The following is a 24,450-nucleotide window of genomic DNA, read 5'->3' on the forward strand; positions in this document are numbered from 1 at the left end:
CTACCAGAGCAAAGCTGGGCTCAGACACAGTGCAGCACCCCCAGTCCCCAACTCAGACCAGTTGAGAAACCACACAGTGCTGGGTAGTGGTTACAAAACACGACCGCACTCGGACTCAGACTAAAGTGAAATAATCTGCCCAAATCACACAGCCACTAGGATTCAAACCCATGTTTCCTGCTCTGGATCCTTATACTGCACCCCTGCCCCACCCTGTACTTCCTGCTTGTAGAAATCAGCACAGGGACTGGTAGTCGCATGGTAGTATACTGCACCTGCATGATAGTATTTGCAAAATGGGTTCCGTGGGTGTTACACAGTATAACACAGGCTAAGGGTACAAATCAACGAATGACCTGGATCCAAATCAGGATCCACCCCCTTAGAGGTTGTGCAGCCTTGACAACTTGCTCACTGTCTATGAGCCTCAGTAGGAGACTAATAAAGGATGTTGGTCTATTCATGGAAGTCTAGCACAGTGCCTGGCACAGGGTAATGGCCCTACAGGGGGCAGCTACTCTTAATTATTAGAACTATTATTATTTTATTATTAATGTTGCCATTATCTGTATCATTATTAAGTTGTCTGAATTTTATAGATCACCTGCAGAGGCAGGGCCATCACTAAGTGACCTCAGAATGACACCTGCTGGCAGATCTCTTTGCAGAGCTCCGGTAACACGGTGTCAAAGTGGTCACAAAGCCCTGCAGCGCCACCTGGTGGTGCTGCAAGTCCCGGGAAACAATCTCCGGACTTTGAAAATTCTCGAAGGTGATGGAGTGGGCTAAGCCTCATTTTACAGGTGAGGAAAGTGAGGTTCAAAAAGGTTAAGTAACTTGCCCGAGGTCACACAGCTGAGCTGCCAGGGCTCTTTCCACACTGCCCTATCCTGATCATTTTCATTGCATCCTCCCCTCCCACTGAAGTAATGAATGGGTGATGAATGAAAAATAATAACACCAATGACAAAAACAATAATAAATAAAAATTAACACTTTTGCTATTTCTATTATGTAGGATGGAATCAGTGTTTGCCTGAAGCAGATTCTACTTCATAAACATCTCTGAATTCCACCCCCCCCCCCACTTCTCCATCTTCACTGTGACCTTCCTGATCTCAAGGTCATTATCTCTTCGCTAGACTATTATAACCTCCTTATGAGGTCTCTACTGTCATTATCCTGTCTCTAAATTCATTTTCACAGTGAGTTTAGGAAGCACAGAACTGAGCCTGTCACATTTCTGCCTTTAAAAAAAAGAAAAAGAATAAAAAACCCTCACTAGCACCTAACGGTTACAGGATCAAGTCCACACCCCTGGACATGGAACTCAAGGCCCCTCCTTGAGGATGCCATCAGCAGCAGGCTCCCAGGACAGCTCCCTGCCTGGAATACCTACTCTTCTTCTCTGGCAGCAAACTCCTACTCATACTCTGAGGCCCAACCAAAAGGTCCCCACCTCTGTGAAGACTGCCCCAACCACCCACCTTCACTTCCCTTCCTGTGTTCCCATAATCCCTGTGCACCTCCCATCTCCCACTGACCACACAGGACTGAGCAACCAGCTGTGGCTGTGGTCACCTCCCCTCCCACACCAGGTACTCTTCATGGGCAGGGTGGGGTCTCAGACACTTGGCATGGAGCCTGGAAGACAGTAGGTGCTTAGGGTATGTTGGTTGCAATAATCCAGCAAGACAAAATAATTCCATCCACCAAAAACTGTGGTCAAAATCTCTTAGAGAAACATCTTCAGAGAAGCAGGAGGCAGTGGGTGGGCCAGAGGTGCCAGGGAGGGAGCAAGGAAGGGGCCTGGACACACCCACCCCAGCCCCCCAGGTACCTGTTTCTGGCCTGTGCCATTGTCATCCATGCCGTGCTGGGCGGCCATTGCAGTGGAGGTGTGCAGGGTGGCGGCGTCGAAGGGCACGCGCTCTATGTTGGCGATGTGGCTGGAGAGATAGGTCAGGCCCAGGCCATCCGTCTGGTCTAGGTCGCGCCAGTTCTTGAAGAACTGTTTGAACAGTGGGGTCTCGCCACCCTCAGGAAGGACGGAGACCTGGAAGGGGAGGGGGGAGAGCAGGACATGCTGGCTTGGGGTCCCCCTGAGGACAGGGGCCACCCAGCAGGGGTCCTCAAGGGAGCCTCAGACACCCAGTCCACACTGAGGTGGGATACCCACCCAAAATGGACCCATTCTCACTGTCCTACCTGGCTCCAAGACTCACCTGGGTCTGCTTGGGGTAGTTCATCTTGGAGATGAAGTCGGAGGCCGTTTTGAGGGCAGCCTTCCTCTCCTCCGTGTTGGCCTGCCTGCCTGTCAGCAGAGGGAGGGTAAGGGGCCGGGGGTCAGTGCTGTGCCCCCGCATCCAATGGTCCAGGGAAAGCAGAAGGCCAACCTCCCTCCCTCCTCTTCCTAGACTGTGGACAGCCAAGGCCAGAGAACTCAGAGCTGATCACACCATGAGCTCTCGGGGGGCCAGCTGGGGGTCCTGCCTGATGATGGCAAGCACACCGACCACTGTGGCCCATTTACTGAGCTCAGAACTATACAAAAATGATGGCATTTCATCCACACAACAACCTTATGGGATAAAGATCTTGTCCTCATTTACCTATAAGGAAACCAGGGTCTTAGAGAGGTGAAGTGACTTGACCAAGGCCGCTCAGCCAGTAGGAAAGTTGCCACTCAGACCCTCAGGCCCCCCTCCTCTTCCCTAGACTCATGAGCCAAATTCCTGCAAGGCTGCTGGAGCTCCCACTCGAGGTCCTGTTCAAGCCCTTCCCCTGTCCCCAATACCTTTCCAGACAAAGATTTTCCCATCTTTGCCATGGTCCAGGATGAAGCAGTCCTCGGACTTCAAGGCCCCCTGGGCGAAGGGGTTCTCATCAGCCACGAGGGAGACCGACATGGTGCCCGCACCATTGGAGACCTGGGAGGACGAGGGAAAGGCAGCCCAGCCCATCAGTGACCTCCACCACTTCAGCCTAACCATGGGCGCCCCAAAGACCACACGTGGGGAGACCCTCGTCTCACCCCCACCCCCAAACGACACTGCAGGGTAACATGAGGACTTGTGCCCTCAAGCCCTGAGGCTCATTCAGGATTTCTTTGTCTTTTTCCACTATGTCACAACCACATCTGCGACCTACACACAGGTGTAGCATGGAAACCGCACACGGAAAGGGAAGGGGGAGGATCCAATGCAGGAATGCAGGTGGCATAGGAAAAGAACTGTATAGTTGGTGAAAAGATATTCAACCTCATCAGTTAAAAAAAAAAAGGAAATAAAGAAGAAAAAGAAAAAGATCTAAACGCAGTGTAGGATTCTGGATTGGAACCTGGAATGAAAAATTGGGGAAAACTGAATAAAGTCTGCAGTTTAGTTAGTAGTATTGAACTGATGTTTCTTAGTTTTGACAAATGTACCTGGTTATGTTAAGATGTTCAGGAGAAGCTGGGTGAAGGGTATACAGGAACCCTCTGTACTATCTTTGCAATATTTCTGTAAACCTAAAAATTATTCTAAAATAAAAGTTCATTGAATTTTTTTAAGTGTACCATACTCGTCAAAATTCAAAAGACTGACAATACCCACGGGCTTCCGTGGTGGCGCAGTGGTTGAGAGTCCGCCTGCCGATGCAGGGGACGCGGGTTCGTGCCCTGGTCCGGGAAGATCCCACATGCCGCGGAGCGGCTGGGCCCGTGAGCCACGGCCGCTGAGCCTGCACGTCCAGAGTCCGTGCTCCGCAACGGGAGAGGCCACAACAGTGAGAGGCCCGCGTACCGCAAAAAAAAAAAAAAAAAATCGACAATACCCAGCGTTGAAAAGACTCTGGGTGAACAGGCACTTTCAAACCCGTGATGAAGGTAACTAGGGAGCCCTTCTAGAATGCATTTTAGTAATACATGTCAGAACTCTAAAAAATAAGTGCTCCACATTTATTGAAAACTTACTATGTGCCAGGCACTGTTCTAAGCAATTTATGTAATTTATATAATTTAATCACTTCTACAATTATACAACTCCTTTAATCCTTAAAACAACCCTGTGGTAGTCCTAGTAGTGTCCCATTTTATTCACAAGGAAACCAAGGCACAGAGAGATTAAGTAACCTGCACAGCTAGAAAGTACCAGACCTGGGATTCGAACCCAGGTAGTCTGACTCCAGAACCGGTAATTTTTTTTTTTTTTTGGCCACATCCTGAGGCTTGCAGGATCTCAATTCCCGGACCCGGGATTGAACCACAGCAGTGAGAGCCCAGAATCCTAACAACTAGGCCACCAGAGGACTCCCAAGAACCAGTATTTTCAATCACTGACTCTTTATTCAGCCTATGACCCAGCAATCCATGTCTGGGAAACTCCCCTAATGCCACACTTTGCCCAAGTACACAAAGAGGGACTGTCTGCAATCAGAAAAGGTGGAAACATTCTAATGTCCATCAATTAGGGATCTGCTGAGATTCCTACATTCCTAAAATAGAATACCACACAGCCGTTTTAAAGGACCATGTGGATCACTATTACAGACAGATACTCCTGACCACGTCAAGTGGAAAAAAGAAGGCCACAGAAAAGCATGAATCGTTTGGATCCGTGAATATCAAACAGAGATGGAAAAATATATGTAACTAGACACAGAAAGCTGTATCTGGAGATTTCTTTACCAAAAGGGTAACCACGTAACCATGGTAACCCATGGAGAGGAGAGGAGGCGAGGTTGACTTTTGTTTTTGAGTGTCGTTCCTTTTGTAATTAAAACCCATTTTTAAAACAGTACTGGCTACCCTAAACTAGTGAAATTGCACTGACTCGTATTTTCTTCTTATGTTCCTGAGAACTGCTCAGTACTGTTATTTACAACGCGTATGTGTTACTTTAGTATCAGAGTAAATGTCAATAATGTGGTTTTTCTGTGGCCTTGATGAGAATCTTCACCTCATGTTGTTGTTATTTTACCACAAACAAGCCTAGGGCACGACATGGGTGTCACAGGCCCAGAGGCCAGAGTTCCCTGGCTCAGGAGCAGCCTCGATTCACTTTTTTAAATCACAAGAAGGCAAATTCCCTGGCGGTCCAGTGGTTAGGACTCCGTGCTTTCACTGCCGAGGGCGTGGGTTAAAGGGAACTAAGATCCCACAAGCCGCACAGCGCGACCAAAATAAATAAATAATAAAATCACAAGAAGAAATTATAAATAAAGTCATTAACCATAACCTGCCCCTCAACACACACACACACACACCCCCACACCCCACACACACTTTTGTACTATTCCCTGTATTTTCCTACAACACTCCCATCAGTTTCCTCTGTGGACCCCCGGAAATCCTGAAAAGTTGACTCGACTGCCCTTCTCCCCACTTTACAGGCTAGGAAACTGAGACCCAGCAGAGAACATGTGCTGCCCAAGACCCCACAGATGAATGTGACGCACATGTGTCTGCAGTCGCTCGCACGCCCTTACTCCCGGGGCAGGAAGGCAAAGGCAGCAGGTGGGCGTCTACTGGAGGCGTGTGGAAGCCGAGTCCCCCCCACCCCACCCCCACGCATGCTTTGCTCAAGGCCCCGTGGCAGCGGAGCTCAGGAAGACCAGGTCTCTTGACCCAAGACCCAGGGGCCAGCGCAGCTGAGGCTCACCTTGTAGAGCTTGGCCAGCTTGCGGTTGGCTGCGTCCTCCTTGGCTGTGTCCTCGGTACCCTCGGGCAGAGCCGGCTTGGGACCCAGCACCTGCAGGAGAGGGAGACACGGAAGAAAGGGTGGCGGTGAGCTCCTGGCAGCCTCCTCCCCCAGGGAGGGGACTGAATTCCTGAGAGAGCTCCCTCCCCAGGCAGGTAAGGACCACGTGGGCGTCCATCCACAGCGACCTTCCACTTAGGGTAAGGTCCCCTCCAGAGACATCCTGCATCTCTTGACGTGTCTCCTGTGTGCAGAGCTCAACCAGGGCTGCCTGTCGAGTCCTTCCCTCCTTGTTCCTTGTCTCCAGGAGCTCCGTGCTCCTCTGCCTCCTGGACAGTCCTTCAGGTATTTATTCTACCATTTCCTCCTAGCCTTCTAAGAATGATAAACAGAGCTATGAATACCTTCCACCACATGCCTTTAACAGACCTCATTTCATCTTCGCACCCATGCTGAGAGGCACAGATTATCACTCTCGTTTCACAGGAGAGGAAACTGAAGTCTAGAGAGAAGTACCTTGTCCACACAGCTATAAGGTGGCTAAGTTGGAATTTGAACCCGTATCCCTGTGATTTTAGAGTCTATTTTCACACCTCCATTCTGAGCTACTTCCAGCCTCAATGGCCCCAGCTACTGCTCCTCTCAAGCCATCTTTGGTGTCCAGGCTCCTCCCCATAATAATCACCTTCTGCTCTTCCTAAAAACCAGAACTCAACAGCCCCAGACAAGCAGGAGACAAGTGGCACGGAGCAGAGCCCGTGGTCTCCTCCTTTTCCTGGTGACCTCTGCCTCTGTTGATATGTCCTCAAAGCACAACGGCTGACAATGCCATCATGCAATTTGATGAAATGGGCTATAAACCACTAGGAATGGTCAGAAGAGGAAAGAGGGGATTGGGTCTCCATTGTCTCTTTCTGACCTGGCTCCAGCACCAGGCTCACCCTCGGAAGACGCCAAGACCCTCCTTCTCAGCTCCTTTGGAGGACCTAGCCCTCCCAGTGGGAGGGTGTGGCTCACAACCCCGGGATGTACCAGGTCCTGGGATTCCAGCCCCACTTCTCAGGGGAGTCTGGGAGTTGTCGGGGAAGCTGCTCTTCCAGCTCGGTGGAAAAACAAATTCACCTCAAAACTGCCTGTTGGATGGAGGAAAGAAAGGAGCCTCCTGTCCCTCTTCTCAGCCCCACCATGCACTCCTGGGATGTGGCCGTGGGTACCTGGAGCATCGCCTCCGGCTCGGAGCCCTCCTCGGACACGTGCACACGGGCCCGGCCATTCCGCTCGTTGTCTCGGATGCCCTTGGACAGCTCTGTGGCCTTCAGCCTCTCGAAACGGTTGCTCTTGGAGCCGCACCACTGATAGATGTCCTGTAAGACAGGGACCCCACATAAGGCAGTGGCCCATATAAGCCCTGCCCAGCGACATGGCAAGGAGGGAACTATGGGGGCGGGCGGTGAGCTCACCTTGTTCTCTGCTTGCCCAGGTGACAGCCGGTGGAGCACACACATGCCCACATCCAAGAACAACAGGTGTGATCTGTGTGCACCAGGGTATGTGAGTGCATGATTTTGGATATGTGTTTTTTCACAGGTACCCCTACACATAGAATGTGTATAGAAATGTTTGCCTGCTGGTGGGAGCAGAAATTAGTACAACCACTTTGGAAACCCATTTGGCTGTACCTTCTAAAGCTCTGTATACCGGTATCCTATGACTCAGCAATCCCTCTCCTGGGAATACACCCAACAGAAGTGCATGCATACAGCCACCAAAAGACCCGTGCAAGGATGTTCAGAGCAGCACCACCTGGAATAGCCCCAAACTATCCCAAGTGTCCGTCAACAACAGAATGGATCAATGAACTGTGGCATATCTGCCCGATCAATTCTTATATAACAAGGAGAAGGAACAATTTACAACTAAAGGCAACAATACGGATGGATCTCAGAAAGAAAATGTTGGGCAAAAGAAGTCAGAGATCAAAAGCAAAGATTCCACGTACATGAAGTTCAGAAACAGGTGGAACCAGTCTATGCTGTTGGTTGAGAGAGTCTGGGATGACGGTTATCCTTGGGGGCGAAAGGATGAGAAGAGGACAGACGGGAATTCCCTGGTGGTCCAGTGGCTGGGACTCTGTGGGGCCCACTGCAGGGGGCACGGGTTCCATCCCTGGTCAGGGAACTAAGATCCTACAAGCCACGCAGCCAAAAAAAAAAAAAAAAAAAAAAAAAATCTAAGAAGAGGACAGATGGGGCCTTCTGGGGGCTGGTGATGTTCTGTTTCTTGATCTGGGTGTTAATTACACGGGTGTGTTCACTCTGAAATCTATAGAGATGCACACTCAGGATTCACACACTCTTCTGTGTACCTGCTACACTTTAATAACCGCTTACACTCAGTGTGTGCCTCCGTTTGCATGGACCTTACACCACGTGTATATATGAGGTTGGGTATAGAACATCCGGCCATGTCCTTCTGCAGGTACGAGTATATGTGGATTTGAGAAGAATGTGTACAAAGCATCAGTCAGTGAGGTGGGCCTGGGTAAGTGCAGCCCACACACGTTGCCACATACAAGTGGGCATGTGCAACTACACGGATGACGTGCACACTGTGGGTCCCTGAACAACATGCCCAAGTCTCCATGTGTAGGCACTCATCGTGATGCCATGCCCACGCCTGCTGGGCAAGAGCTTATAGGTTTTTTTTTTGAGATATAGTTGACTTACAGTGCTACATAAGTTTCACGTGTACAACATAGTGATTCACAATTTTTAAAGACCATATACCATTTGTAGTTGTTATAAAATACTGGCTATATTCCAAAAGCCTATAGTTGCTGCACATGCGTGCCATGTATTTGCAAGTGAATGACTACGTGTAAAAAGGTACACAAGATGTGCACATGAACATGCCAGGGAGTCGTACATCAACTGAAGCCAGAGTGCGCTGTGCGTGAGGTCTGTGTGCGGGCATATGATGAGTCTGAGTCTGCACGCCAGGCACGTCTGCACCCAAATCTCTGCAGGTATGTCTGACTGCTACACAGAGCATGTGTGTGCATGGGGGCTGCTGTCTCTGTGGCTTGCCCTACTTGTTCACGTGGATGCGTCCACCTCCCCAGAGTCAGGCCTGGAGCACCTCAGTGGCCCCTGGGAAAGGGGAGGGCACAACTTACATTGCCCAGGTCCAGGATGAAGCAGTCGCCATTGTTGAAGCTCTCCCAGGACACAGGCACCTCGGTGCCGCGGGGCACACGCCGCCCTTTGACCTGGAAGAGTCTCTGCACCACCACCTCATTGGGTACCACGTGCTTGAATCCTGATGCCACGCCTCCTTTCTGTTGGGTCAAGGAGACAGCGTTAGTCCACGGGAGAGCGTCTGGGGAAGGGATAGGGATGAGTTGAAGGAAATTCTGGCCTATGCACCACTGGACTTCTAGCAGATTCCCTACCCACTGCACATTGCTGCCACCCCTTTGAATCTCGTACTCCACTAACAAAGACCACTGGGCCCACTTTCCTGGATCAAAAAGCTTCAAACATTCCTTTCTCAAAAGCTGCATTTTCTAAGGGATGTTCTAAGGAACTCTAATCCCCCAAATAGTCTGCAAGGAAAGGATTCCATGATCAAATAAGCACAAGGAATGCTCCTTACTTGCTCCCTGACTGTTACATAATGTACATCCACATAATAAAGGCTCTGGGAAGTCCTCTGGTAAATAAACCTGCTTACCTTTTGTTTTAGAGAATATTTCCCTGCCTTATTGAATCAAGAACTGCTTTTCTCCTCCTCATCCTGCCTGCAGCTCGAGTGTTCTGCAAAACCCACTTTGAGAAGCACTCACCCGAAGCTTTCCCATCCTTCAAGGCTCTCTCGGTCTCCAGCCGAGACCATTCCCCTCCCTCCTCTGATGCTGCTGCAGCAAGTCCCACCCAGCTGTGCCTTCAGAGGCAGCTGTGGGTAAATGACAGAGCACTGACCTCAGGTTCAAGTCCCTGCCCTGCCACTACAGTGCTGGGTGACTTTGGGTAAGTCTCTTTCCCTCTCTGAGCCTCAGGCCTCTCCCTTTTGAAATGGTGACAAAAGCCCCTGCTGTGCCACCTTCTGCAGTCATCACCAAGTTCCAGGGAACTTCAGGAAGGATTCCTGGCAGCGGTCAAAACTGCCCTTGGCTCAGTAGAAAGCCAAATAAAGTGGGCTGGGCGTCCTCATTAACAGTTCCCAGCCCCAGGTGCTCATCGACCCCAAGCCTCAGGGATGTCAAGTCAGAGCTGCGAAGGTCCTTATGAGCTTCCCGTTTTACGCATGAGGAAACCGAAGCCCAGAGAAGTGAAGTGACTTACTCAAGGGCACTCAAAAAGCACGCGGCAAAGCTAAGGAGTAAAACCTTGCCTCCTGTTCCCAATCTGGCACTCACCTCCCTGCTCCACACGTCAAGGGCCACTAAGGCCAGAAATGTGGCCATCCCCTCCAGGCCCCTTGCTGACACCTCAGTTTGCAGAGCAAAGCCAAGTCTGACTTGCCGCACAGAGTCCATGAGGGCAAGGGACAAAGGGAGTGAGTATGATTGGGTTCCTATTACGTCTACACGCAGTAAGCAATATAGAAGTGGTTGTGAAATGACAATGCCCACTCTGCCGGGCATTTTGTATGTGTCCTCTACGAGGGAGGTGTCATCATCCCCAACTTACAGATGAGAAATGCAGACGCCAGAAGTGAAGAGACTTGCCTAAGATCTCAAAGCTAGTAAATGGTGGAGCTAGGATGCAAACCCAGGTGTAACTAAATTTGTAAGGGCCACATTTTCCCCCAACATCAGGTTTTCTTAGAGCAAAGGTCCCCAGGGTCACCCAGGATGGGAGGCAGGAACAAACCACTGTTCAGAGCAAGGTTCTTCAAGTTGAAATGTTTTCCCTGTTGTGAGTGGAGCGCCCTCTGGTGTCCTTTCTTAGTACTAGCATGAGGCCTTTCAAGAGCATCCCCTCGGGCCCAGCAGGATGGCCAAGGTATTCGCAGAGCCTTTCTTTCCACCTGGCTTCAGGGACCCTCCTGCTGGGGAGCAGGTAAGGAAAGGCAGCTGGGGAAGAAGATGCAATGCCCCGTGCTCACCTGGTAATGACCGCAGAGGCTGCCACTTACTAGGCCTGTGACAGAGGCTGAGGCACCTGCTTCATGGCCATGCGGTGTGGTCCCCACAAGCCCCTGAGGTAGCAACTCTCATTACCCCACTTCACAGGCATGGAAACTGAGGTGAAAAGAGGTTCAGCCCCGTGCCCAGGGTCCCAGATAATTGGTGTAAGTTTTACCCCCAAGTTTGCCCTTCTAGGGACCAGCCTTGCCCAAGTCTGCCAGCCCAGGAACTCCTGAGTGTCTGTGGGCACCACTGACCCTGGAACCTCATTCATCTGGAGGTACAGAGACCGTGGATCTGAAAAGCTTTTCCAAAAGGTGCTGAACGGACACATGGACCATTTTCATGGATTCCTCAGAGAGGAAGAAATGGGGAAATGAGGGAAGAGAAAGACCCTTAACTTGTAGAAATACATCTCTAAAATATTTTACTTGTACAAGTGTGCCTTTTATTTTTTATCAAAAAAATAGAAACTTTCTTTTAAAAAAGGAAAAGTGTTGTTCAATGTCATAAATCTTGGTTCCAATAAATTCTCTGTATATGAATTTATAAATTAAAGAATACTTGATTTCTAATGAGTATGGACAGGCATTTCCTGATTAATTAACTCCTCTAATCTTACTGATCTGGGAAATTAGACTTAGAAAGATTAGTTAGCAAAAAAATAAAAGTAAGCTCTTAGGAGACATTAGTGGATCTCCAAGTATAAGGGGCAGGACTTTTTGGAAAGTTTTACTATTTTTCACTATTTTTACTTTAATCTCTAGGATTGATTGTTGCTTTCTATGGTCTAATCATTAGGTGGGCAGAGATTGGCATCAAATTATTTAAACAAAATTTAATAGGATATTGTTTTAAAAGCCACTTTCCAAATTAAAGTGATGATATATCTATATATACATATATAGGTATAGATTCTATATCTATACATAATATACACATCTATACGTTCATATAGGGACTTCCCTGGCAGTCCGGTGGTTAAGACCCTGCACTTCCACTGCAGGGGGCATGGGTTCGATCCCTGGTCATGGGGAAGGTTCCACATGCCGCGCGGTGCGGCTAAAAAAATAAATAAATAAATAACATATATGTTCATGTATATATAGAGAAAAATTATGTACCATTTGGTGTATATCTCCACGAGTAGAATCATGGGGAACTTTTACTTCCTAGAAGCCATATTTCTACGTTTGACATTTTACAGTAAGCTTGTATCACACTTGCAGTCTGAAGAAGGATAAAAGCTATAAAGATCTACATTTTAAAATATGTTATAAAACAAAGAAAAACCTACTGATTGGGGCTGGTCCCCTCCACCCTCTAAACTCAGGGTTCCTCATCTAAGAAACAGGAGGGAGGACAGGAAGGGTTCAAGTGATTCTGTGAGTTCCCATTGCGTTCGGGAGCTTCTAGGACTCAGGCCACCCCAGACTCTGCTTGAACCAAGGTTTTCAAATAATGCAGCCCCGTGGGGTCTCTAGGGTTCTGTCTGGGAGTCAGGAGGAGGAGGAGGGATCAAATGCAATGACTTGAAGGATGTGGAGGTCACAGAACCGGACAGCACAGGCCCCGTGAAAGCCCTTTCCAGCGGCTCTCGTCCCCTCCCTGCCCCTTCTCACACCCCGAGGACGGAACTGGCTCCAGGAGCAGGCTTTCACAGAAACAAGTCTTGCGTAACAAGCTCTGCTCCTTGGAGATCTATAATTGATGAGGGCGCCAGGCCGAGAACCTTGAACTGGGCCTGCCAAGTGCAGGGGCGGCGGGAGGACTTGCAGAAGGTGGAAAACAGGACTGGCTTTGGACCTCACATTTCCACCGAAAGCCAGGGCCTCTCAGGACTGAAGTCCCAAATCCAGGCTTGGGCTGGGAACGCATCCCCTGGAACATTCCTCAGAGTATGGTCCAAGAACATCTTGGAAAAATCACCGGAGGGTGAAGGAGGCTTGCTAAACATGCAGATTCCTAGGCTCCATCTGAGCTAAGATCAGAGACCAGGGAGTCTTCAAATGTCCACTCTGAACTCGTTCTGTGCGAGGCCCTTCACACCTGGGTTTAAATCCCAGCTCTGTCACTTACCAGCTCTGTAAGCTGCTTAACTTGTCCACAAGTTAAGTCACTGCTGTCCAGACAGCAACAACAAAAGCAGGCGCTGTTGCTCAAGGGGCTTGATAACTATTTGCTGAATGAATGACAAATATGTGAGAGCGCCCACCTGGAGGCACAAGCAGGGAGAGGGGTGGCCTTGGGACCTGAACCAACCTCTCTGACTCCTGATCGAGTGTCCTTTCCGCTTTCTGCTCCAGGAGCTGCAAAAAGCCCTGGTCCTTCTCCAAGTCCAGGGACTGGGTCCCAAGCTTCTCACCCCTCCCTCCATCGGTACCAGGGCCCCAGAAGAGGCTGTAGAAAGAAGGTAGAACTGGACAGCTCCGCAGGAGGCACTGTGGGCGTGGATGTGACTGACAGGGGTGCTGGTAGCCTCCAGGGACTCCAACCCTGCTCCACCCAGCGCAGGGCTGAGGCCCTGTTCCCACAACACACCCTGCCCTCTGCTATCTCAGTCTCATGAGAGCTTTTCCATCACCTAATCCCTGATGTGTCAGCTGAGCAGACAGCGTGGCCACCCTGCTAACACAGACAACCCAGAGGCCCAGAGATGGATGATGACTTCTCTAAGGTCACACAGCACATCAGCAGCATAGATGGGGCTTAATACCTATCCTAGAACCCTGCTCATGAGAAGCAGGTTGGTGTAGTGGGAAAAAGCTGGGAGTCAGGAGATCTGGGTTCTGGTCCTGGCTCTGGGACTGACTGGCTGTGTGACCCTGGACCAGTTGCTTAACCTCTCTATGCCTCAGTTGCCCCTCCCTCTCTTAAAATAAGAGATTTGAACTCTGACATTAAGACCATCAAAGCTTATGATCCCCTCCTTATCCTGACCAAAGAGAACCCCAGCTTCGTAAAACTACAGCTTTCCAGGAGCCCTTCCAAGGTGCCAAGCTCTGTGCAAGGCATTTCCCAGCTATGCCTTCACCAAATCCTCTCCCCAGGCCCAAAGGGCAGGTACAACTGGTTCTCATGTAACAGAAGAGGAAAGGGAGGCTCAGGGAGGCCAAGTGGTTTCCCAGACGTCATACACAATACACGGCACAGCCTCTTGGGGCTTCCAGCTTGGTTTTGCTCAGCCCTACCTGGCTTGGGGCTGGGGCTCAGACTCTTCAGAGTTCAAGTTCAAGGGGGATTCTAACAAGCAGAAGGAGAAATGTGATCAAATGTGTTTCAAATACGTAACATAGGCCCCTCTGTTGGCAGGCTCAAGCCCCGGGAAAGCAAGGTTCCCACCCATGGCCCACCCCTTACAGCTGGGGCTAGGAAGACCACCCTGTGAAGTGATGGAGAATTTTCTTCTCTCAATTTAATAAGAAACCAGAGGCTCAGAGAGAGAGTGTGTGATTTGTCCAAGGTCGCGCAGCTAGGAAGAGCCCAGAGCTAACCAACTCCAAAGGCTGAGCTCTGACCCATCTGCCCACATCACCAAACAAGACTGAAAGATGATGGATGGACCTGAGTGAGCCCTGCCATTGGTGCATCTGTCCCTGCTGCCCGGCACCCACCTTGTACTTGAGGCCATGCTTGAAGTAACCAAGGAAGGTGGCAGACTCGAAGCCCTGGACCTCACGGTGCTGCACAGCCCGACCGTTCAGGTAGTCATCCAGCTGCACGGTGAAGATAGCAGCTGCCCCGCTCTCATCCTGGCTGCATTCATTGCCTGGGGGACATCAGAGCAGCATGAGCCGGGCTTCTGTAAAGTGGCCCCAGCCTCCCACGGAGGAGGAGTCTGGAGCCCCCAGCAGTGCCCTGGCCTGGCTGTAGAAGCTGGGCAAGCCCCTGCCTCCTATGAGCTTCGGTTAATCTATCTGTATAATGGGGGAGGTGGGAGGCTGACTCCAGGTCTCTAGGAGTCCTCCCAGCTCTGACGCTTCCCCCTGCACTCACTCTCAACCTTCCTGAGCACGAAGTCAGGCCAGGGAGCATCAGAAAACCAAGGCACAGGGCTTCCCTGGTGGCGCAGTGGTTGGGAGTCCGCCTGCCGATGCAGGGGACACGGGTTCGTGCCCCGGTCCGGGAAGATCCCACATGCCGCGGAGCGGCTGGGCCCGTGAGCCATGGCCCCTGAGCCTGCGTGTCCGGAGCCTGTGCTCCGCAATGGGAGAGGCCACAGCAGTGAGAGGCCCGCGTACCACAAAACAAAAAACAAAACAAAACAACAACAAAACAGAAAACCAAGGCACAGTGAGGGGGCAGGACTCACAGAGTCACACAGCAGAGCTGTGGCAGGGCTCCAGGCTCCGACTCTGAAGGGCAAACTGGAGTGTGACTGGAGCTGTGCAGGGGGTCCAGGGTCCCCAAATCACCTCCAGTCTGTGTGCCATAGTGGCTTGTTTAACCCTCACAACAGTCCTATGAGGTAGTCTAGCGCAATCATCAGGTCCACTTTACAGAGACACTGAATATCTTGCCAAAGGGCAGAGCCGGGGTCTGAACTCGGGCAGGTGGGCTCTAGAGTCTTGGGAACATGTAACCAAGGGTCTGGCACACACTTGATGCTCAATAGTCACTTAATTCCCGTGGGCACTTCCTGGCGACCATGCCTCAAAGGTCTGTGCTTTACGGCAGAGGGGCTGGGATGGGGGCTCGGGCGGGGCCAGCCTCACCCAGCCAGTAGTGGAGGTCGTACTGCAGGTTCCCACTCCTGAGCTTCACCGTCTTCAGGATGACATAGGCATCGCCTGTGAAGAAGTCTCCGTAAAGTTTGCGGGGCACGGGAACCAGGTCGAACTTCTCCACACGCCAGATCTGCAGGCCGGGCTCCTTCCCCGCCTTGAGGAACTCGGGGTGTTCCACCACCATGCTGCTGGGCTGCAAGAGATGGGGAGGAGCCTGAGTGAGGGCAGGAGCCTCGGCGGGGAGAGACCCCACCCCGGGGCACGAGGGAGGGTGGTTTCCAGCACCAAGAGCATCTCACTTGAGCCGCTGACTCTCCCCACCCCGTTCTATGACCCCTGCTCGACGAGTGAGCAAACAGGGCAGAGTTTAGGCTCCAAACCCTGTCCGTGGCCAGCATCTGTCTCCCCTCCTCAGCTCCCTGGTGATGGGGGGACAGAAGGCTCTCTCTCCCTTCTCTCTTCCTTTCTTAGTGCCAATTAGATGCAACAGTCGAGGCGCAGAGAGGTGAAGACGGGGACCCCCTAGCTAGGAAATGACAGAGCAGGAATTGGCCCATGCTCTAAGAGCACGAGTTTTGGGACCATGGGGAGACCCCTCAGATGGCAATGGTAAATCTGGGGGTCGCCAGGGGCTCAGCTTGTTCCCTTCCAGCATCCTCAGTGGTCCTCAGAACTAGAAGGGTCCTCAGAGAGTTCATTATCCAACTCCACCCTGCAGACAGGAAAATTGAGGCCCCAAGAGGGGAAGGGGACTAGCCTAAGGTCACACAGCCTGTCTGCTTTTGCTCTTTGGAAGTGGGAAGATTTCCCATGCCCCAACCATGTCCATGTCCACACCTCCAAGAAGGGCCTAGATGACTGAGCCCAAGTGGCCTCCTGCGCTGTCTGCCTCCTCCCTCCTGCCCCCAAACCCCCCCCCCCCCAAATTCCATTTCTTGGAAAAGGCGAGAGGACGCAGCCGGGGTCTGCAGGAGCCTGTTGGAGATGAGGTGGTCAAGGATGGGGGAAGGCCGTCAGACATGCACTGGGGCTAGACATGGAGCAGAGTGGGATGGTTAGCTTGGAGTCAGAGGGTAGAAATCAGCAGGCGCAGGTCACCTCGGGCCGGATCTGGTGGAAGAAGTCAAAAAAACAGATGGGAGAACTCAGGCAGAGGGACGGAGAACACAAAAGGACAGCAGGAGTGAGGAGAAACCAGACAGGGCAGAGGAGGTACCAGAGAGGCGAGAATAACAGGAAAGACGGTAAGCAGGCGGAGGTGAGATCATACAGGGAAGAGGTGGAAAATATTGAAGAGGCAGAGAGAAATTAGATGAGAAAGAGGAATCTGAAATGGAAGAAGAAATCAGAAGAGGGAAGGAGAGAAATGAGGCAGAGGGAAGGAGAAATCAGGCAAGGAAGAGGAGAAATCTAGGGGCAGAGATGGGTACGAAATCAGAAGGTAGCACCGAGGGAAAAAGAAATCCGGCCAAGGTGAGGTTAGCCTCTAGGGAGGGAAACAGCCAGGGCCCTGAGGCTCCCACCCCCATCCACCGGAGCCCCGGAAGCAGCAAGAGATACTTACAAAGCAACAAAACAGTTTTTCCATTCTAGACCTGAAATACTCCCCTTTTCCTAGCGCTGTATCTGCAAGAACTTACAATAGAGAGTTACTCCGGGAGCCCCCCGGGGCCCCCCGGGCACTCACCCGCGCCTGGGTCACCCCCCGCGACGCGGTGGCGGCGCGGGCCGGCGGCGACAGCGCGCACAGCGCCAGGACCAGCGCGTCCAGTAGCGCGGAGCGGTGCGGAGCCATGGCAGCGACGGCGGCAGAAGACCTGGGCGGCAGCCTCTGCCTCCCTAGTCGCAGACCTTAAGTAGCCGCCCGCCCATCCCGCCCAAGCTGGGGACCGCCCCGTAGGGAGGGCGTGCGGCAGGGCTGGGCCCCCGCGGGCCTGGGAAGGGCGGGGATCTGGCCTGGATTTTAGAGACCTCGGGGTTCCCACCCGGACAGATCCAACTGGGCGTGGCCACCCCTTCACCCCAGGTCAGGGGTGGAGACCAAGCAGCAGGCGCTAACTCAGTGCACACTAAATGGGCACACGTAAGAATGGCAGGGAGTTCACCCATCTTAGCCTCCTGTGTGATCCATGCAAGAACCCTTCCCTCTCCACCCCTAACGTCTCCAGCAACAAATCCCATGAACTAATATTTATTGAAGGTTTTCCACTTCATATGAAAACGGACACATCCCAACATCCTTTACAGACTGGGTACCATCGACAGCCCCATTTTAAAGAGGGGAAAACTGAGTGCAGAAAGGTCAAGCAATTTGCACACTACTAGGAAATGAAAGGCAACATTTCACTCCAGGTGCTCTGAGTGGATGACCCACTTAGGCAGCATGTGGCTGTCACCAGCTGAGGACACAGTCCGGGAGGCTGACCTTCACTGGACCCTTGAACAAGCCAGACAGAGAAAGGCAGGCAGATCTCTCAACTTCTTGGATTGCAGGTTCTATTTTACTCAAGACTGCCCGTCTTTCCTTCCTTTTAAAAAAGTTTTTATTTTGTAAAAGGTTGTTTTGATAAAAACTTAAAGTCACGTTATTTATGCAAAGTTTTGCCTCTCAACCCCACTTACACCTTGGGGCAACCAACCACTTCTATCTTCCTCCTTCAGCTGATTTCAGTGTTTGGCTTCATGTCTTAAATAACAAGCCCTTGTTGTTTGGGTTTTTTTCTTTTTTTGGGGGGGGTGTTAGTTTTGGTTTTGTTCTTGTTTTTTTCAGTTTTAGGTCCTATTGGCTCTCCCTGGGGAAGTCAAGGATTCAAGCCTCTTGCCCTTCTCCCAGGCTCCCTTCCCATCTCTCACTCTCCCACTGGAGGCTTACAGTCAGTCACTGGGTTAGAAGTGCTATTCGAATTCACCCAGGCCTGCTTCCCACCTTCTCCAGCCCCTCTCTTCTCCCTCTCACTACTCTGCCGGGCCCAGCTTCTCTATTTCCAAGTTCCCTTTGCATCCCAAATCTCCTCCTTTCCCAATAACAGGGAATGCAGTGACAGGGAAGAGAATGCAGAAGCTGGAGACCTGGGTTTGATTCCCACGTCCACTGTGTGTAAGTTACTTTCTTCTTCTCTGCCTCAGTCTTCTCATCTAGTAAATGGGTATAAAGTGGTTGCTGAGAATTAAACCAGTCTCTCTGTGTGAAAATGGCCTGGTCTGACAATTAGTAAATGGGAGTTCCTATCCCCCTTCCCCACGAGCTTTAGTCATCCACACCAGCTCCTCCTGGAGCCCAGTTTGTATCTAATCAGGCTGAAGTTTGCCTTCCATCACACACAACTTCCTCCCATTTAAGATGGACTGTGGGTCAGATAAAGGGCTAAATGAACACACACACGGAGAAGACAAATCAGACTGCAGGGATTATAAGAAAGCTTCATGGACAAAGGGACTTGTGACCTGGGCCTTGAAGGACAGGGAGGAGGGAGGTTGAGAAGAAGAGGCATTCTGAGGAGGGAACAGCATGGGCAAAGGGCAAATGCAGGCCACATGCAGTGACTAAGGAGGGGTCCTGTCTCAAACACAGGAGCAAGAAGAGATGAGGCTGGAGGAGGGTGGCAGGGGTCACAGGGGCCTGTGTGTCACACTGAAGAGTCTGAATTTTATCCCAGTGTCTGTGGGGAACCACAGAGAGATGCCCGAGTTCTTGAAGCCCTATGTCTAGTCCTGGGCCTGTAGAGCCTGCAGTGAATCAGCTCTGGCCTAAATTCAGAGAGCTCTTCCCTCTCCTTAGGCATTTCGAGGGTTATAAAAACCCCACAGTTCTCATATGCTCTTGATGGAAGTATAAACCAGTCTCCCCTCTCTAGAGAGCAATTTATGACCACAAATTCGAAACACATATTGCAACAACAGTGCCATTTCCTTCAGTATCACTTGCAGAGGAACGTGGAAATATACGTGCAAGGATGTTCACTGAAGCATTGTTTGAAGAAAACTGGAAAGGACCCAAGTGTCCCGGTTAAACAAATTATGGAGCCGCCATACAACAGACCACTCTGCAGCTGTGAAAAAAGAATAAGCTAGTGCGGACCGTCCCTGGCACATAGTAGGTGCTCAATAAGCACGGAGAGAGCTCCAAGTGCAAAAAGCGAATTGTACAATGACTATAATGTGACTCCTCTCCTCTGTTTTATGAGGGTGTCTGTTTTTGTATACATCCTTAAAAAAATCAGGGAGGGTAAACACCAAACCGTCAAGCCAGTTTGTTTGAAAGGGATAAGAGGTTGGGGTTAAGCACCCACATCGCTGCCATTGGCACAAGGGAACATCTTAGGGTGATGAAAACATTCTAACTCTGGATTATGGTGACGATTACACAACTGAAAAATGTACTAAAAATCACAGTCCCGTCTGCTTACCATGGGTGAATTGTTCTGGTATCTAAATTATACCTCAATATATTTGTGTGAAAATTTTTTTTAATGTGCTCTAGGGATTGAAACTATTTACAAGTATTTATCCAATGAAGTTTTTTTTGGTTTTTTGGGTGTTTTTTTTTTTTTTTTATAAAAGACTGATCTACGGGGACTTCCTCAGTAGTCCAGTGGTTAAGACTCTGCGCTTCCACTGCAGGGGGCACGGATTCCATCCCTGGTCAGGGAACCAAGATCCTGTATGCCACGTGGCATGGCCGAGAAAAAAAAAAAAGGACTGATGTAGAAATAATACCTTTAAAATAGAGAATGATACCTGCTCATTAGACAATTTGGAAAATCCAAACAAGCAGGAGGAAGAAATTTCCTTGTCATCCCTGTCCCCCGAATGACCCTGAGTCGGCATCTGGCCCAGCTGAGCCGTCCTTTCTGCTCAGTTGGTGATTAACAGAGGGCTGCTGTGGCTTGGCCTTGGTGCCAGGGGTCACTGACCACTAGCCCAGGGTCACTGGCCCCTGGTTAATGATCACAAAGGCCCTGCAGCTTTGCCTGCCACGTAGCTCTGGAGCCTGGGTCCTCAGCGCTAGAGACCTGGTGAACGGGCCCTGGCTCCTGCCCTCGGGGAGCCCATGGCCTAGAAACTCTCACTACAGGGCAGTGATGTGTGCAGACTGTGATGGGGACATGGTCTTATGCTGCTCCCTGCCTGGAAGAGGATGAGTTCAGGGCGAGGGTGGGGGCAGGGGTCAGTGGGGGGACTTAAATGCAAAAGAAAAACTTCTAGGTAGAAAGGAAGAGTCCCCACCCAGTGCTAGGCTTCCCTCTGCCACTGACTTCCTGGGGGACTTTGGGCAAATCACTGTCCCTTTCTGGGCCTCAAGGTCCAGATACCCAAAAGATGGGGTAGGCCCTGATGCTCTGACTCTAAGCCTCATTCCTAGCCCAGCATTCCCAGATACTGGCTCTACAACCATATCCAGAACCGACACGTCTCTAAGCCTCAGGGTTTCCATCTGTAAAATGGGAGCACTGGTCCAGGTTGCCTCTACAGGTCCTTCTGAATGAGACGGTGCAGGGCCCCTGAACTACACAAGGGGGCACGGCGGTCACCGATGGCAGCATGCCACCTCACCTCTGGATCCAGACATCTCTGGGAGAAGAGAGGGAGGAAGGGATGGGCGGTGTCTGATTCTGAGTCTCCTCACAGCAACCAGGGGAGAGGTATTAAATTTCTCATTTTATAGACCAGGAAACGGAGATTCAGGGAGTTTCAGTCACTTGCTTGGGGTCATTCAGCTAGAAAGAGGCACTGCTGAGATTCAGACACAAGGCTGGCTGGCTCCAGTGCCCAAGCTCTATCTGGGGATCAAGCAGGGCCTCGCAGCACCATCCCACCTGGGCAGGAAGGGAGAAACAGTACCGTTTACAGGTAAAGGGTTGCAGGCGCGGACTCAGTCAAGCCCGAGCCAAGCCTGGCAGCCCGAACTCCGTGGGGTGGCCGTCCCTACCACGCGTCCCAGGCTGAAGAGGTCGCAGCCCTCCAGCCCTGCACCTGCACCTGTGAGCACCCAGGACAGAGGCTTGTCCTAGGAAGGTCCCCAGGCTGCAGCCACTGGGTGGAAGATGGACTGTGGTACCTACACTCTGTGCCACTCACGGGCACACAGGACAGGCACGGTCTCCTGTACTTGAGAGGCAGCCCGGCTCTGCCACCACTCGCTACGTGAGTACACCCTAGTCCCTGCCCTTCTCTGGACCTCAGAGATCCCCTTGACCTCTGATCTTGGGTGTTCCAGGCTCCCGCCTAGTGCTACACACAGTAGGTGGTTTTCAGCATCAGCCCACATCTCTCCCCTGTAGTTGGATCCAGGACCCCCACCACCAGCTCTGGCCCTGCTCCTCTGTGACCTTAGGCTAGCCTCCGTGTCTCCCTGGACCTCCCAAGGCAGCTACCAGAGATGGGAGCAGGCAGCCTCACCCTCCGCCCCCGGCCTCGATGTACAAAAGGCCTTGGCTGGCCCTGGAAGACACCACCCTGTTCTTTTTTCTTCACCCCAAACACTGTTGTTCTTGATTCCCAGGCAGCTGGCTACTCATGGAAAGTCTTCTCTCAGAGCTTGCTTGCTTTCTGGGTCACTGCTGGGCTCTGGGTCCTCCTGGGAATACCCACCCCTCTGGTTTTGCTAAATGGGACAACAGGCAGTAAACAGAGAAGGCAGTTATAAAACCCAGTGAAAGCAGACAGGGCCTCTGTGAGGTCTGGGGAGCCCTGGGGACTTGAAAGAACACGTTTTAGAATCTGGGAGACTCAGCTCCTGTGATCAGGGCCTCAGTTTCCTTATCTATAAAATGGGGAGAATGATACCCAGCTCACAGAGCAGTGAGGAGGCCCAGGGCCCGACACACAGTAGAAGCTTCCCAAAAGTTAGTGCCCATTTTTTGAACTGCTTTCTTTGCACAGAGGCCTCTGTTCAGCATGTGCCACGTGAGAGCAGCGTGGTGGTGCTGGAGGAAGGTTACAGACTTCACAGGAGATTCTTGAGTTCAGGTCTGGGCTGTGGAACCTGGAGCAAGTTGCTTTCCCTCTCTGAGCGTTGGGTCACTCATCTGTAAAAAGGGATAGTAGTGCCCAGTTGCAGGACAGTTGGGAGCTCAGCAGTGAGACTGTTGGAGTGCATTGCACAGAGTAGGACTTATCTGTAGCAACGCTCACTAGTCCATCCTCTCTTTGTAGACTATGACACCAAGAACAAGAGTGTAACTTCTGAGAATCACATAGCAAGTACCTGGCAGAGCAGACCTAGAACCCAGGTCTCCATTACTGGGCCAGAGGTAAGGCCTGAGCCCATGACATGACAAGGCGCCCTGTAAGGGCCAGCTGGACCTCTGCCCTGGCCCAGTCTACCCTGGGTGTGGACAGCTGGCGGGGAGATGGCCAGTGGGACTCCAAGAGGCTGACTATTCCTGGGACCAAAGCCACTGGCTCTTCCCCAGCTTCGGAGGCAACCCCACCTAGTGCTGAGAGCCAGGGCAGGACATTCAGAGAGGGACTAACCCCGCCACTTCCTGATCCTGTGCCCTGGAAGCAGCCAGATCTGGCCATGGGTGTGAGTCCGTGCCCTCCATGCCAGGGTCCACTTTGAAGTCGGTGTCCCCTTCTCTGGGGAGGCAGTGGCCCTGGGAGGCTTGGCAGGCCAGCAGCTGGAGCTGCAAACAGCTGTATCGTAGCCCCTCTGGCACCCCACAGCCCACCGATAGGGGAGTCCAGGCACAAACACTATCAGCAGCAGGACAGTGAGGCCCAACTACGGGCACTGCGGTGCAGGACCAGTAGAAGGTGGGAACACAGTCTCCGCGCGCCAGCCTCCTGGGGCAGCAGGGCCTACGGGGCCCAAACCAGAGCCAGAAGCAACAAAGGCCACAGGAGGCAGCTCCCTGCTCCACAGAGGAAAGGCTTTCCAACAGAGAGAAAAACAATGTGCATGATTGTGGAAAGAGCTCCCAACAGGAAAAGCTGTGTATAAATCCCGACCTACCACTTCTAGCTCTGTGGCTTCTGCTCTCTGAGCCTCAGTTTCCTCATCTGTAAAATGGGGATTAGAATTGCTTCTTCCCAGAGTTGCTGTGAGAATGTCGTAAGGTAAAAATACATTTGGGGCTTAGCACAGTGCTTGGCCTAGCGTATGCACATATAGAGGAAGCTGTGGTGGTTGTTTGCTGGGGGCTAGGAAGCGTCTCTCTCTCTCTCTCTCTCTCTCTCTCTCTCTCTCTCTCTCTCTCAATCTCTCTCTCTCTCTCTCTCTCTCTCTCTCTCTCTGACACTCAAGTTCCTTATGTATAAAATCAGGGTTAAAATGTTTTTCTCAAAGGTGAGTGGAGAGCACTGAATGAGACCATAAATGTGGAAGATCCTAGGACCATGCCTGGCATAAGACAGTTCAAAAACGCCGGTTTCCTTCCCCCTCTTCCAGAGAGATAATGAGTGGCCCAGTGGTAACCCAGCCAAGGGGACTCAGATGATGAGCAAACCAGCCCATTTCTAAGGACACTTCAGGCCCTGGGACTTTAAGATTCTGAAAGAAACAGCAAAAGGCAAACAATGTTTGAGCATCTGGTCAAGGTCCCCCACTGTCTGTCTGGGGATCAAGTTCATCCTTCAGCAGGACCCAGCTCCCTAGGCCAATAATCACCATGATGGGAGCAATAATGACAGGACCTCAGAAAACGGTGACATATCCCTCCTGCTGCAGGCTCCAAGTGAAGCCTTTCTCTGTCCCCAAGCTTTGCACAGCCAGTGACAGCCAAGACCTCCTGTAAACAGGAGCCCATCTTCTGGGTGTCAGTTTGTACCTTGCAGGCAGAACTTCCAAGAAACACAAAGGGGGCAGGTTCAGGACAGAGGAGAGAGTCCAGAATTCAGGAGCAGAATCCAGGAGCAGAGCTTAGGTGAGCTCGGGATACCAAGAATGACCAGTAGGGTGAGGGTTGCA

General features: G+C 51.5%; 1 protein-coding gene across 2 annotated transcripts in view; it reads right to left on the reverse strand.

Moving 5' to 3' along the window:
- The window catches only part of GSN (gelsolin), a 56,971-nt gene that overhangs the window by 10,531 nt on the left and 21,990 nt on the right, over nucleotides 1–24,450 (reverse strand). The window contains exons 1-9 of one of the 2 annotated variants that reach the window (XM_060014220.1): nucleotides 17,227–17,380; nucleotides 15,528–15,732; nucleotides 14,427–14,581; nucleotides 8,857–9,018; nucleotides 6,896–7,045; nucleotides 5,643–5,732; nucleotides 2,798–2,930; nucleotides 2,226–2,314; nucleotides 1,841–2,056 (exon numbers count right to left, since the gene is read on the reverse strand). In XM_060014220.1, the coding sequence (XP_059870203.1) occupies nucleotides 1,841–2,056; nucleotides 2,226–2,314; nucleotides 2,798–2,930; nucleotides 5,643–5,732; nucleotides 6,896–7,045; nucleotides 8,857–9,018; nucleotides 14,427–14,581; nucleotides 15,528–15,732; nucleotides 17,227–17,334 (1,308 nt within the window). In that variant the 5' untranslated portion in view covers nucleotides 17,335–17,380. Of the gene's footprint in view, nucleotides 1–1,840; nucleotides 2,057–2,225; nucleotides 2,315–2,797; nucleotides 2,931–5,642; nucleotides 5,733–6,895; nucleotides 7,046–8,856; nucleotides 9,019–14,426; nucleotides 14,582–15,527; nucleotides 15,733–17,226; nucleotides 17,381–24,450 lie in introns of those variants that run through there. The other variant, XM_060014221.1, reaches the window with a different exon arrangement.

This window comes from Delphinus delphis, chromosome 6, assembly GCF_949987515.2.
Source record: "Delphinus delphis chromosome 6, mDelDel1.2, whole genome shotgun sequence".
NCBI classification, from domain to species: domain Eukaryota; kingdom Metazoa; phylum Chordata; class Mammalia; order Artiodactyla; family Delphinidae; genus Delphinus; species Delphinus delphis.